At 45.2% G+C, this 14,544-nt stretch overlaps 1 protein-coding gene across 4 annotated transcripts in view; it reads left to right on the top strand.

Annotated features, from left to right (window-relative positions):
- The first annotated feature begins 630 nt into the window (after positions 1 to 630).
- SSC5D (scavenger receptor cysteine rich family member with 5 domains) overlaps positions 631 to 14,544 on the top strand; it is a 315,500-nt gene continuing 301,586 nt past the window's right edge. For 2 of the 4 annotated variants that reach the window (XM_086930469.1, XM_086930470.1), the window contains exon 1: positions 749 to 893. In XM_086930469.1, coding sequence (XP_086786595.1) covers positions 857 to 893 — 37 coding nt within the window. In that variant the 5' untranslated portion in view covers positions 749 to 856. Of the gene's footprint in view, positions 894 to 14,544 lie in introns of all 4 variants that reach the window. The other 2 variants (XM_086930468.1, XM_086930471.1) reach the window with 2 other exon arrangements.

Genomic DNA, 14,544 nt, shown 5'->3' on the forward strand with positions numbered 1-14,544 from the left:
CTTCTTTGATGGGAATGGGATGTCGAGGGTTTGTCCATCTGAGACCCAGATCTGAATCCCCCTGAAAGGCTTAGGTAAGATTTCCTTTTCCTCGAGGTCAGGTAGGTTGCTGCAATCCCCTGTCAGTGAGGAGGCTGGTGGGTATGCCGGATGCCAAGACCGCCATCCCCTGCACAGTGTCAGATGACTGGGAGAATTCAGTCTGCAGTGGGACGGAATTGTAATCCTCATGCTTGGTGACCAATATGGCTGCTCCGGGGTGATGGGACCCCAGCAGCACAAGAGTCGGTTTCATAGTGATGTTTTGAATAAAAGTTGCCAATGGATAAACCGGAGTCATCTTTCTAGCCATGCAAGACCAACAGAAACACGATTGTGCCCATTAAGAAGGCTTTGCATCTCACTGTGGAACAAGTAAAGGTTTTAGCTCAGTGACAAGTCTTGCTCGGCTGTGTTTACGTGAATTCCAGCATACACAGCACTTCCTTTAAAATGTACACTTTTTCTCTGTTTAAATTCATTTACTCCAAGTCAGCAAACAGTCTGCCGATATTGCAAAACCTTTTCCACTTGTACTTAATACAATCACAGTAATTAACGAACCTACATGGTCATCATCACTGTATTTTCAGTGCAGCCGATGGTAAGCAAATGAAAGCAAGCATTTGATAAAGGAGGCGCTTGGCTCGCTCTGAGTGGTTCTAATCAGGACATGGGGCTGGTCCATCCCCGCCTCCATTATACATTAAGCATCTTTCATCAGCACTTCCTCACCCTGACTCCTGCGGCTCTCAGGGAAGCAACTGATGCAGCGAGAGATGAACACAAGGCGCTTGTATCATTAATACACGTTCAGATGAAGCCAGTGATGGATTTCCTTCTCTGCCTCATAGGTGAGTGATTCCCCTTGGCGTACCATCAATCTTGTGCCCAAATTCATAGGCCTGACGGATAATTCGGTCTCATTTATCAGGACATTAGGCCTACACTCACGTTTTTGTTGGCTACAAATATATGGGGCCTAAATTCATGTTTATGTGATCTACAAATATAAGGGACCTACGATTGTTTATGTAGTCTACAAATATATGGGACCTAAATCCATGTTTATACGTTCTACAAATATATATGATCTAAATTTATGTTTAAGCGGTCTACAAATATTTGAAACCTAAATTAATGTTTATGTGATCTGCATATCATGTACTTGTGCCCTCCAGATTTGTGTGCCGAACACTTTCTAAATGATGTGGTATGGTGGAAGAATTTTCCAGCACACTATTGGTGAATTGTGCATCACACTATGCTGTGCTCCTTCGGCTGTAAGCAGGTGCTTCCTTCTGTTTGTATAAAGCGCAGTGATGGACTTGTTACGTCATTCGTTAGCTTATATGTAGGTTTATGATTCACAGTTCTGAAGAGAGCCGGACAAAGCGAATGTATTTCAGGTATTCATTCTAAATAGTCTCATATTTCCCCTTCCATATATTGTTATCCTTTTTCCTCAGATATGCATTTACTTTCCAAGACGTTGGCTGTTTGCTAATTACGCTTACCCTCTGAACTGCGTGCGCATTTGATTATGCCCTTTACAATGCATTCATATGTTTCTTTGGTGGGTCATTTTATGGCATAGTGTTCGCTATGCTTTGTTTTCTAAGGCACGACCACCATACACTCCCAGCTTCCCTGAATGTCCACCACTCGCTGTCCCTGTAGCACGAGGCCCCCATGATGGCAGGCTTCGGGTGATTGCAGCTCTATTCTGACCCCTCACAGTGAACAGATCCTGTCGTGGTCTGTTCCATTGACCTTCTCGACATCATAAGCTGAATTTCAAGGACTAGGGGTGCCCGGGGTTTTATGTAAAGCCAGTGTGTGTGGATCAGAGACAGACACCTCAGGCAGCTTTACAGCTCCCCACCCGTCGCAGAACTCATGGGACACAGGGTAATACTGCATGTCCAGCAGTCAGGACTCGATCGATCACTGATTGGTTCATTTCCATCAACGAAAGCAGTGAGTGATCAGAAGAATGCATGGTTAGCTTTGTCGAGTTACAAGTGATTCGATTTTTGAAGAGTGAAACCAAATAGGTTCAAGGAATCATGAAAACTGTATGAATAAGTAAGGCTTCGTTTAAAAAAATAGCAAATGCTCTTTTAAAATGTACTTGCAATACTCAGTTTCAGGGCCTCTTTGCAGTTCCACAGGTTTGACTATTTGTTAGACCTCATGTCATCGCGCTCCTGTATAATCCATAGTTTGCTATTATTGTATCACTCTAGAAGTGACCTACTCGCCACACTAAGGTTACTACCAGTCCTGTACATGTGACTAGACTACTGAATGCATAGTAGTGGCCTGCAACATTTTAAAGTCATCAAGCACTATAGTTAATCTTTCACATTGGAACTAGCCAGTCCTAGTGCAGCAGTGGCTTGAACGCATGACAGGACCTGTATCTCTTAATGCAGCATGCTTTCAATGCGATTTTAATCTGCAGAACCACCTAAACCACCTAAAAGGTATTTTCATTAACTAAGGTGTCAGTCACAGGAATGGAGGGCCCTCTTAGACGTACACACACACACACAAACATACACACAGGCATGCACACAAACACACGCTCTCTCTTTCTCTTTCTTTTTTTGTCAAATGTTGCAGAAAAGTTCTGAACGTTGGAAACTGCTCTCCAGAGAGGTGGACAAGTAAGTGAATTAGTGACTGTTAGACCTGGCACCATTGGTGGGTCTCCCTTGCATTTGTTTCTGTTACCTCCTGTGTTTTTGCTATGTTTTTGCTGGTCTAGATGCTTTGGGTACTTTGCCACTGCTATTCAGTGTCACAGTGCAAGTGTTCCCTATTGTAAACTATTGTAATGGATTAGTGACTCCATGATTGGCTATTTGATTTACTTGTCAGACCTTAGTACAGTGCACCATGTGTGCCCAGGGCCTGTAAATCAAATGCTGCTGGTGGGCTTGCAGCACTGGTTGTGCCACCACAGAAGCAGCTTGTAAAATGTGGCTTAGGTCTGCCATTGCAGAGCCTGTGTGCTGCCCCCATGCTGTGCTGTTGGGTTTGGCCTGCAGTGATTACTTTATTGCCAAGGAAAGGAGAAAAGGAACTTTGTGTATACTCTGGCAATCTTGAAGAAGAATCTTCAAGGGCTTGAGTTGTGCTTGCCTCCTGCCTGAAGTCTCAAGTATCCAAGACTTCACCACCAGCTCCCCTGAATTCCCTTGCTGGGAATTCTGCCTGCAGAGAGGTGCCTACTGTTGTTTGGGCCCTCTGAGAAGACTGCGTTACACGGGGTCCTGGAAGCACGATTCAACGAGAAGAAGTATGTTGCCGCCGCAGCAGTAGCCGTCGCATGCTGCTGATGTTCGCCATCGCATCATTGACGAAGGGTATCGCATACTCAGAGAAGCCGCCGCGGTTCAGAAGTAACAGAGTTCACCGTACGGCCGCATTGCATCAAGAAGCCATTTTGTCGCATCGCACAAGATCGTCACATCGCATCGAGGCGCCATCTTGTCACATCGGCACGGGGCCGCACTATAAAACGACGCATCAACTCCCCGCACAGTAAGGAAGCAACGCATCACTTCCCCTGCGCTGCAGTAAGGAACCAACGCATCCACTCCCCTGAGTGTAAGGAACGGCGCATCAATTTCCTTGCAACCCTTTTGTTTGTTTGTGTGACGCATCTAAGGTATTTTGAGAGTACAGTGTCGCATTTACCATCTACATTGAACTAAGCTATTTTCTACCTTTTTAAAGTCTATTTTTGATTACAGAATTGTGGATTTTTGTCGTTTGGTCTAGTGTTAAGTCTAGTAAAGATTACTTATTTTTCTAAACTGGTGTGGTATCCATTTGTAGTGTTTTCACTGTATTACTGTATGTGTTCACAAATGCTTTATACACTGCCTCTGAGATAAGCCTGTCTGCTCGTGCCAAGCTACGAAGGGGGTTAAAAGGGGTTATTTTCGAAGTATAGCCTCTTACCCTGACTAGAAGCAAGGGTCCCTATTTGAAAAAAGGTACCGACCTCTGCCAACTAGAGACCCCCATCATTTCTAAAAATGACTGACTGAAGTGAAGCTATCCAGTTCCTACTCAGAATGGGAGGTTGACTGAGTTCTGGTATATTATTTCTTTCAATCCTGTAATTTGTTGCATTGGATTCACAATATATAATGCATAACTTCAGTTCCCAAAATGTAAAGCAGAAATACGAGCAGGAGCAGCCAATCACATGTAACATGGAACAACTTCAGATCTATTTGAAGAGGAGTGAGTAACTAATTTCTAAAGCAAACTTTACTGCAAGCCCCAAAGAGGGTGTTGGTTGTTGGTGGGGCTGGTTGGTGAGGGCATGACAGTGATGCAAACAGGTATACATACTTTGCTCTCACAGGTGGATCAGGGTATAGTCGCTGTCTTGCTTCCCTCTTTCCATAGGCAGCCTGTACATGAAGGCGTGATGACCATAAGACAGCAGTGATAGCTGCCCACTTCAGGCAGGGCAAGTGTTGCTTCACTAACATCCCTCCTGAGGGTGTCTATAGGGAGACCTTTCATTATTTGGGGACTAAAAAGGTCTGGTTTTGTATATGTTCTTTGTTTGGAACAAAGTTCTGAAGATGTTGTTTGTGCGGCGCCAGTCATCCCATCCAGTCCTGAGCTTCATCTCGCTTAATGGTATGTAGAGTTTTGATTTACTCTATAAAAGGAGAACTGCGAGTGCCAAAAAGCAATGTAAATACCAGGACCGGATGAGCTGCTCATTCCTGACATGGGACAATCTGAGCCCTGGGTTACTCATCACAATTCACCACGGTGCCATCCTGCTCATTCTCAGGATTTTACATGTGTGTTTTATGTAGTGCTAAGATGCCACCTGTAGACTGCTTCAAGGGGCTGAGGCTAGAGAATGTATACACATATTATACCAGATCGCTATAATGGCATTCAGTAAATGTGGACAGTTACAGCTAAAGATGAAAACAGGGGGGCGGGCAGAACAGGCTTCTGTTCCCTCTGCAGTGCATGGAGGGGGGGGGCATCCATCATTGAGCCCCATTCAGTATAAAACATATGAACGGTGGTGAGATGTGGGCGAGTCGGGGGTCCTCGTCGCCTTTTGCAGGGGGAGAGGCAACATTTTACTGTGGTGAGACTGCGATTTTACATAAACAGCTGATTTCAAGTTGCCATATTCACACTGCCAATTGGCACTGTCCTTTTTCTAAAGAGGAAAAACGAAGTCTAAACAAAGTCAGTCAAAAGCTGTCATATCTTTTCAAGGCAAACAATGAATGTGCTGTATTGTCTCCTTGAATTACCCCCGATCTCAATTCTCAAACTAGTCTCTTTATTTAACAGAAAATAAAACCTTTTCACTGTACATGGGACAATCACCAACCATAACCAAATAACAAACCATTTCAGTAATTCTTCAATTTAATTAAGAATACAATTTTTCCACTGTCCTATTTCATAGAGAACCACTACCCATGTTCTAAAAACATCTACTCAAAACCACCCGGGCCTTCAAGACGTACAACCTTTGAACTCTTTGTTCCACATTCCGAGCACGTAGCTGCTACTGAGGCTTATTTATTTTTTCTAGCAGCGGAAGTGTAATCGTGAGACAGTGCAGAAAACTGTCTATGCAGCACTTTGGTGCGATCACGTTCTGTGCTTCCAACCAGCTTCTTCAGGGCAATGATAAATGGCTTCATTTAACAAGCGTTTACAATGCAATAGGTATCAGGTTAGTTAAGTTTGAGCTATTGGCATTGCTAAATATTGCAAAACCAACTGCAACAAAAGTCTATAAATTGTAGGCCAAAAAAATGTGTATTTATTTTTGTAGCAATGGTGGCATGCTGCGCTTTAGACGAATATGTTTCAAATTAAAGTGCGCCATACTGCGATTGCTGCAATAGTTAATTGTGGATGCGTTAACAAATGATGTGTGCACTGATGGCTGGTGGTGTGTGTGCCTGTAGAAGTTGTGCACTGATAGCTGGTGGTGTGTGTGCTTGGTGGAAGTGCGCACTGCGGCTGGTGGTGTGTGTGCCTGGTGTAAGCGTGCACTGACGGCTGGTGGTGTGTGTGCCTGGTGAAAGCGTGCACTGACGGCTGGTGGTGTGTGTGCATTTTGCCGATCTGCGGTCCGCTAATTTCCCGCGAAATCACAAAAAAGTTTGCGAAATCGCAGATTTTTTTGCGATTTCCATCTACTCATCTGGAGTATTTTCTACTGGCTAATCAGTAAGTGCTACCTCGTTGGGTAAATGTATAGTGCTTTTCCTACACTGCAGCTGCGTAAAGGGCCTGAAGATTTGTCTCCACTGACCATGTGTGCCTGTAACTTCGCCACCCCGCCAAAAGACGTTGAGGTCCCTTGAGTGAGCTGTCCATCATAGTTGGGAAAGGGCGGGAAGACGTTTGGTACCGCTAGTGTGTGGTGCGGGGCCTCTATGCGTGTCAACATGCCTCTTGTGTATAAAGGGTCAGAGAGCGAGCAGGGCAGCAGGTGAGGAGAAAGCAGCCTCCTGGTCACAGGAATGGGGATTGCGCTCGAGAAACTCAGGGATGCAGACCTTCCTCGGGTATTACAGATAATTTTCTATGGCAGATATGGGGTTAAAGCTCACTTGCCCAGCCTCGACTATGCTCAATAATGTTTTGGGCTGATTAAAACGTTACTGAATTTGAACTTCAACTCGGGCACCTGCTTTATTTATATCTGTAAGTGCTTCCTGTTGAGGATTAATTTTTGTGACAGGAGCCTCGTGCCAGAATGAATCCTGCCCTCCATAGTTATCCACGAAGATGCCACCGTGTTGTGCAATACCTCTACTCAACTGGAGTACTTTCTACTGGCTAATCAGTAAGTGCTACCTTGTTGGATAAATGATAGTGCTTTTCCTACACTGCAGCTGCGTAAAGGGCCAGAAGATTTGTCTCTACTTACCATGTGTGTCTGTAACTTGCCACTGCGCCAAAATGCGCTGAGGTCCCTTGAGTGAGCTGTTCATCAAAGTTGGGATTGGGAAAGGGCAGGAAGACGTTTGATACCACTAGTGTGTGGTGCGGGGCGTCTATGCGTGTTCACATGCCTCTTGTGTATAAAGGGTCAGAGAGCGAGCAGGGCAGCAGGTGAGGAGAAAGCAGCCTCCTGGTCACAGGAATGGGGATTGCGCTCGAGAAACTCAGGGATGCAGACATCCCTCGGGTATTACAGATAATTTTCTATGGCAGATATGGGGTTAAAGCTCACTTGCCCAGCCTCGACCGTGCTCACTAATGTTTTAGTCTGATTTCAGCGTTACTGAATTTGAGCTTCAACTCGGGCAGTTGCTTTATTTATATCTGTAAGTGCTTCCTGTTGAGGTTTAATTTTTGGCCCACAGGAAGCACTTACAGAGTTAAGGCAGGTGCTCGAGTTGAAGCTAACTTTGTAACCATTTTAGAATGGTGCCAGCAAGCACTCTGGCAGCTTGCCGGCACCATTCTAAAATGGTTACAAAGTTAGCTTCAACGCAAGCACCTGCCTTAACTGTGCATCCTGGGGCCCCCCAAAAAAATCAGTTCGCAAATTTAGCGAATTATTTGGCAATTCCGCGAGATTCCAGATCGAGAAATTGCCAAACATTATCAAATTTCGCGAGCGGAGCGGATTTTGCGCCCATACTTAAGCACCACTCAACCCTCAACGCCAACATCACCACAACCCGCAACGCCTACATCACCACTCAATCCCCACCGCATGCAGCACCACTCAACCCACAACGCCTACAGCACCACTCAACGCGCAACGCCTACAGCACCCCTCAACCCGCAACAAAAGATGTGGTAGGAATGACACTACAGCTTTTGCATTGAATATTTTAACAGTCTTGCTAGAGATATGTTGAGCTGAGTGTTAAATCAAATGAGACATTTATGTTCACCTGTCTCTGAAAGACATGCTGTTCCCCCATCCTGAGATATTTGTTTTGTTGTCTGCCGAGACACTGGGAGAGAGAGCCTGGCCTGGCAGGGTGGGGGTTGAGCTGCACTCCCCATGCCCCCTGCGCCTCCGCTCTCCGTGCCTGAAAGAATGTTCTTATCTGTTTGTTAAATAAACAAGCAGATACAAATACTCTTTTACGCCTGCCACAAAACAGACTACATTATCTGGAGGGGCAGTGCGAAAAGCAGACAGGGTGGCAACCAAAACCCCTCTTTTTCAATAGGAAGCCAGCGTTTACCATAAATGCTGATGCTACCCAATGGAAAAGGGGGCGGGGCTGACGGTACCCTTTTTACAAATAATATCTGTCTAAGAGGCGTGGGCTTGAGCAGCGAAGCATGCAAAGGGCGATGGAAAAATTGAGCATTGAACGAACTACTTAATTTATTTATTTCTTCAACACATAACCCAAGTTTAATGAAAATAGGTTTTATTTATTCCTGCAAGAGTGAAGATGAATGTATCCGTACCATCACTGCAGAGCATGACTTCAACACACCCAGTGAATAGACCATAGAATAAATACAAACAAAATAAAATTAAAACACACACTGCTGAATCTCCTGCATTTTCTACTTGTCATTACTCCCTTTGAAGGTGTAAATTGTTATTAATTCTCCAGTGAACCTGTTACAATCCATTTATATCACACGTACATTTCCCTTTTATTCAATAGGAACGCCTACTACACAACAAACACTTCTTCGTAACCTCTATGTTAACTATCCTTTAGCTCAAACTTAGAAAATATATAGTCAAAACATTAGCCAGTGCGGAATACCTCTATTCCCACTATATATTTCTACTCCACTGTCCAATCTTGCAGTTCAACACGGGGCAGGCCAGAAAATTACATATCTTGCCCATTAATCTTTTAGGTCCTTCAATAGGTATTTTCATTCCATCTCTTCTAAAGATAAACAATAATTACTTGTGAGCTACATATCAAAGTTTAAAGTAATTTGAAATATTAACGAAGGGTTTACCTCATCCCAAAATACTAGCTATAGCTATTTTCCTCCTGTATCAGAATTGCTGAAATACCCAAGGGCAAATTATGGCATCTACATACCCTCAAAATTTGGGCACCCCCATTTAAACTGCGATTGTCCTTGATGTACCTAAGTTTTACTTCCGCCTTATTGCTGACCTATGTCATAAGTGACACTGTCAGCCAGCCTGGTCTTTATAACTAATAGCACTTTGCATGCTGAATTTTCAAAGTCATACTTCTAATTGGTAAAAAATAAACCTATAGGATTTAGAAACTAATGTATTTTTGTCTAAAATGTCAGGAGTTGGTCAAGATGTTGCACATAGAATGGGCTATTTAGCAGTTAGGGGCTTTATGGGAATGGCAACTGTTGGGAATTGCCCTCTTTGCAGGGCTACCCCAAACATTTTACCTTCTTCCTCCTATTTTTCTGACCCTCTTTTTGTTGGCCTTTTGCACTTTACCACTGCTAACTAGTTCTAAAGTGCATGTGCTTCTCCCCTAAAACATGTTGACATTGGTGTATACCTGATTGGCATATTTAGTTTACCTTTAAATCCCTTGTAAAGTGGTATGCCATATGTCCAGGGCCTGTAAACCAAAGGCTACTAGTGGGCCTGCGCGATACAAAAGGGGATGATGGACGGAGTGTTTGAGCAAACAAATACTCACCCCCAGTCAACTGATCTGGGTTTAATCTATCACCATACTTTAGCTCACTCAGCCACCCCAGTTCAGACATGGCCATATGCAAATCAGTCTGACCCTGTGCCTCATGGGAACAGTCCAGCCCAAACTGCCAAGCCATGTCTTCCCTGGACCGGAAACAAGCATCCTGGGACCGGTTTCGGATTCATAATCCTCATCAGCCACGCTATCTTGAATCCAGTGGCCAAGTGAGCAAGGGACTCACGTCTGAGCATACCCTGCCAACTTAGGGCGAACAAAGCAATACAAAAGGGGATGACGGACAGAGTGTTTGAGCAAGCAAATACTCACCCCCAGTCAACTGATCTGGGTTTAATCCATCACTATACTTTGGCTCACTCAGCGACCCCAGTTCAGACATGGCCATATGCAAATCAGTCTGACCCTGTGCCTCATGGAAACAGTCCAGCCCGAACTGCAAAGCCATGTCTTCCCTGGACCAGAAACAAGCATCCTGGGACCAGTTTCAGATTCATAATCCTCATCAGCCAGGCTATCTTGAATCCAGTGGCCAAGTGAGCAAGGGACTCACGTCTGAGCATAACCTGCCAACTTAGGGTGAACAAAGCAATACAAAAGGGAATGATGGATGGAGTGTTTGAGCAAACAAATACTCACCCCCAGTCAACTGATCTGGGTTTAATCCATCACCATACTTTAGCTCACTCAGCCACCCAAGTTCAGACACGGCCATATGCACATAAGTCTGACCCTATGCCTCATGGGAACAGTCCAGCCCGAACTGCCAAGCCATGTCTTCCCTGGACCGGAAACAAGCATCCTAGGACCGGTTTCGGATTCATAATCCTCATCAGCCAGGCTATCTTGAATCCAGTGGCCAAGTGAGCAAGGGACTCACGCCTGAGCATACCCTGCCAACTTAGGGTTTACAAAGCGATACAAAAGGGGATGATGGACGGAGTGTTTGAGCAAACAAATACTCACTCCCAGTCAACTGATCTGGGTTTAATCCATCACCTTACTTTAGCTCACTCAGCCACCCCAGTTCCGACATGGCCATATGCAAATCAGTCTGATTCTGTGCCTCATGGGAACAGTGCAGCCCGAACTGCCAAGCCATGTCTTCCCTGGACCGGAAACAAGCATCCTGGGACCTGTTTCGGATTCATAATCCTCATCAGCCAGGCTATCTTGAATCCATAGGCCAAGTGAGCAAGGGACTCACGTCTGAGCATACCCTGCCAATTTAGGGCGAATAAAGCGATACAAAAGGGGATGATGGACGGAGTGTTTGAGCAAACAAATACTCACCCCCAGTCAGCTGATCTGGGTTTAATCCATCACCATACTTTAGCTCACTCAGCCACCCCAGTTCAGACATGGCCATATGCAAATCAGTCTGACCCTGTGCCTCATGGGAACAGTCCAGCCAGAACTGCCAAGCCATGTCTTCCCTGGACCAGAAACAAGCATCCTGGGACCGGTTTCGGATTCATAATCCTCATCAGCCATCCTATCTTGAATCCAGTGGCCAAGAGAGCAAGGGACTCACGTCTGAGCATACCCTGCCAACTTAGGGCAAACAAAGCGATACAAAAGGGGATGATGGACGGAGTGTTTGAGCAAACAAATACTCACCCCCAGTCAACTGATCTGGGTTTAATCCATCACCATACTTTAGATCACTCAGCCACCCTAGGTCAGACATGGCCATATGCAAATCAGTCTGACCCTGTGCCTCATGGGAACAGTCCAGCCCGAACTGCCAAGCCATGTCTTCCCTGGACCGGAAACAAGCATCCTGGAACCGGTTTCGGATTCATAATCCTTATCAGCCAGGCTATCTTGAATCCAGTGGCCAAGTGAGCAAGGGACTCACGTCTGAGCATACCCTGCCAACTTAGGGCGACCAAAGCGATACAAAAGGGGATGATGGACGGAGTGTTTGAGCAAACAAATACTCACCCCCAGTCAACTGATCTGGGTTTAATCCGTCACCATACTTTAGCTCACTCTGCCACCTCAGTTCAGACATGGCCATATGCAAATCAGTCTGACCCTGTGCCTCATGGGAACAGTTCAGCCCGAACTGCCAAGCCATGTCTTCCCTGGACCGGAAACAAGCATCCTGGGACCCGTTTCGGACTCATAATCCTCATCAGCCAGGCTATCTTGAATCCAGTGGCCAAGTGAGCAAGGGACTCACGTCTGAGCAGACCCTGCCAACTTAGGGCGAACAAAGCGATACAAAAGGGGATGATGGACGGAGTGTTTGATCAAACAAATACTCACCCCCAGTCAACTGATCTGGGTTTAATCCATCACCATACTTTAGCTCACTCAGCCACCCCAGTTCTGACATGGCCATATGCAAATCAGTCTGACCCTGTGCCTCATGGGAACAGTCAAGCCCGAACTGCCAAGCCATGTCTTCCCTGGACCGGAATCAAGCATCCTGGAACCGGTTTCGGATTTATAATCCTCATCAGCCAGGCTATCTTGAATCCAGTGGCCAAGTGAGTAAGGGACTCACGTCTGAGTATACCCTGCCAACTTAGGGCGAACAAAGCGATACAAAAGGGGATGATGGACGGAGTGTTTGAGCACACAAATACTCACCCCCAGTCAACTGATCTGGGTTTAATCCATCACCATACTTTAGCTCACTCAGCCACCCCAGTTCAGACATGGCCATATGCAAATCAGTCTGACCCTGTGCCTCATGGGAACAGTCCAGCCCGAACTGCCGAGCCATGTCTTCCCTGGACCGGAAACAAGCATCCTGGGACCCTGCAGCACTGATTGTACCACCCACAGAGGCAGCCCTCTAACCATATTTCAGGCATTCCACTGCAGGGCCTGGTGTGCAATTTACTGCCACTTCGACTTTGCATTTAAAACTACTTGTCAAGCCTTTAACTCCCCTTGTTATTATACATAGGTCACCCCTAATGTAGTCCCTTGGTAGCCCTATGGATAGGGTGCTGTGTCAGTTAAAGGCACCACGTTTTCAGTTTTACATATCCTGGTAGTGACAAACAGCTACATTTGTTTTCACTGCTGTGCGGCCTACTCCTCTCATAGGCTAGCATTGGAATTCCTTAAAGCACTTTTGAAGCTGTAATTCTTGATTAGAAAGGAGTAGCTACATTATGATTCACATCTTTGGAATGGTGGTTATAAATCATCTTTAGTGGTAAAGTTATATTTGAAATTACAATATTAGAAATGCCACTTTTAGAAAGTGCAAACACAAGGAGATGATGGACGAAGCACTGAAACTTTTCAGACACTCACCCCGAGTCACAGATTAGGTTGAATCCATCATCGTTCTTTAGCTCACTTCGCCATCACAGTTCAGACCCAGCTATATTCAAATCAGTCTTGACCCTGTGCCTCATGGGAAAGGTCAGCCGGAGCTGACAAGCCAGGTCTTCCCTGAACTGGAAGCAAGCATCCTGGGACCGGTTTCGGGTAACATCCCTCATCAGCCAGGCTAGCTTGAATCCAGTGGCAAAGTGAGCAAGGGACCCACGTCTGGGCATACCCTGCCAACCTAAGGCGAACAAAGCAAACACAAGGAGAGCTAAAACTTTACAAACACTCACCCCCAGTCACAGATCAGGGTTGAATCCATCCTCTGGGTTGGAAGGGATCTTTGTGCACTTCAGGGGACTCCTTTGAAGTCACCATCTACATCAAAGGCACCTTTAGGTATAAGTATCAGGGCCATGACCTTACTAAGTCAGACACTACTGGACATGGGAAGAAATCTGCTGGAGTAAAGACTGCTGTGCTGTAAAGATTGCCACTTTGCCTTGACTGACTTTTCTGAGGAACTGATTCTCTGCTTTGCTTAGCTGATCTGGTGCCTGATGATCTCTGCCCTCTAGGGGACAAGGGCTGGACCCTTATCACTTGAACCCAGAGTGACTCCAAGGGTTTGCTGGCTTGCCTCCTGTTTTCTGAAGTCTCACAGACACAAAATACTTCCTGCAATCCTGCTGGGGCTGCTGGTAGAGATGTGGTATGGGAAATATGCATAGTAGCTGGTACCAGCCATCATGTTATGCATGACACCCTAAGGTATCATAGGCTTTAGCCAAAACCACTTTACATGCTGGGAATTTTCAGTCAATATTTGCAATGTTAAAAGTGACTAGGGTCCCAGAATGCAATGATGTTGTTTAGAAAACACAATTGAAAAGTGAAATATTGAAGGCTGCTCCTCATACATCTGCTATTCTTCGATCATCCATACAATCATTGCCTTTTGACAGCACTTTCTAATGAAATTACTGCAGCTTTCCTACCCCATTCTTTCGAATTATTGATGTACAGAGATAGAATAAGGCAGAGAAGACAGGTGGTGTTTATGCTTTAGTTTTTTAACTCATCTTTTGTATCATGTGCTTAGGTCCTAGAACTGACACAGGTACCAAATCCTAAATTTTGCCAAGTGAAATTGTTATATTCCTGAGTTAGGCCCATGTAGCAAGGCAGCTTATTCCTTACATTGTCCTAGAAAATAAAATTACGCCGGTGACCTCTTGCACACATTTGCATGCCCAACAATGTTGGATTAGCTTCTCTAAAACTACTTTGTTTTCACACAAAATTATCATGATGCCTTGAACATCATGTACTAGGCCTATCTACACATTAGGTACATAAGTCGTCCTATCCTCATTCACAAGGCGACATCGCTATCCACATATCCATAACATCACTAATCTAGTGCACACATTGCAAAGGCTGCTTTTTGTTATAAATAATAGCCATCCCAATAGATTAGTAGGGGAGGCACATCTTCTGGCACCAAAGGTCTCTGCATGCTGAGAAATCA

This window comes from Lissotriton vulgaris, chromosome 7 (assembly GCF_964263255.1).
Source record: "Lissotriton vulgaris chromosome 7, aLisVul1.2, whole genome shotgun sequence".
Taxonomy (NCBI): Eukaryota; Metazoa; Chordata; class Amphibia; order Caudata; family Salamandridae; genus Lissotriton; species Lissotriton vulgaris.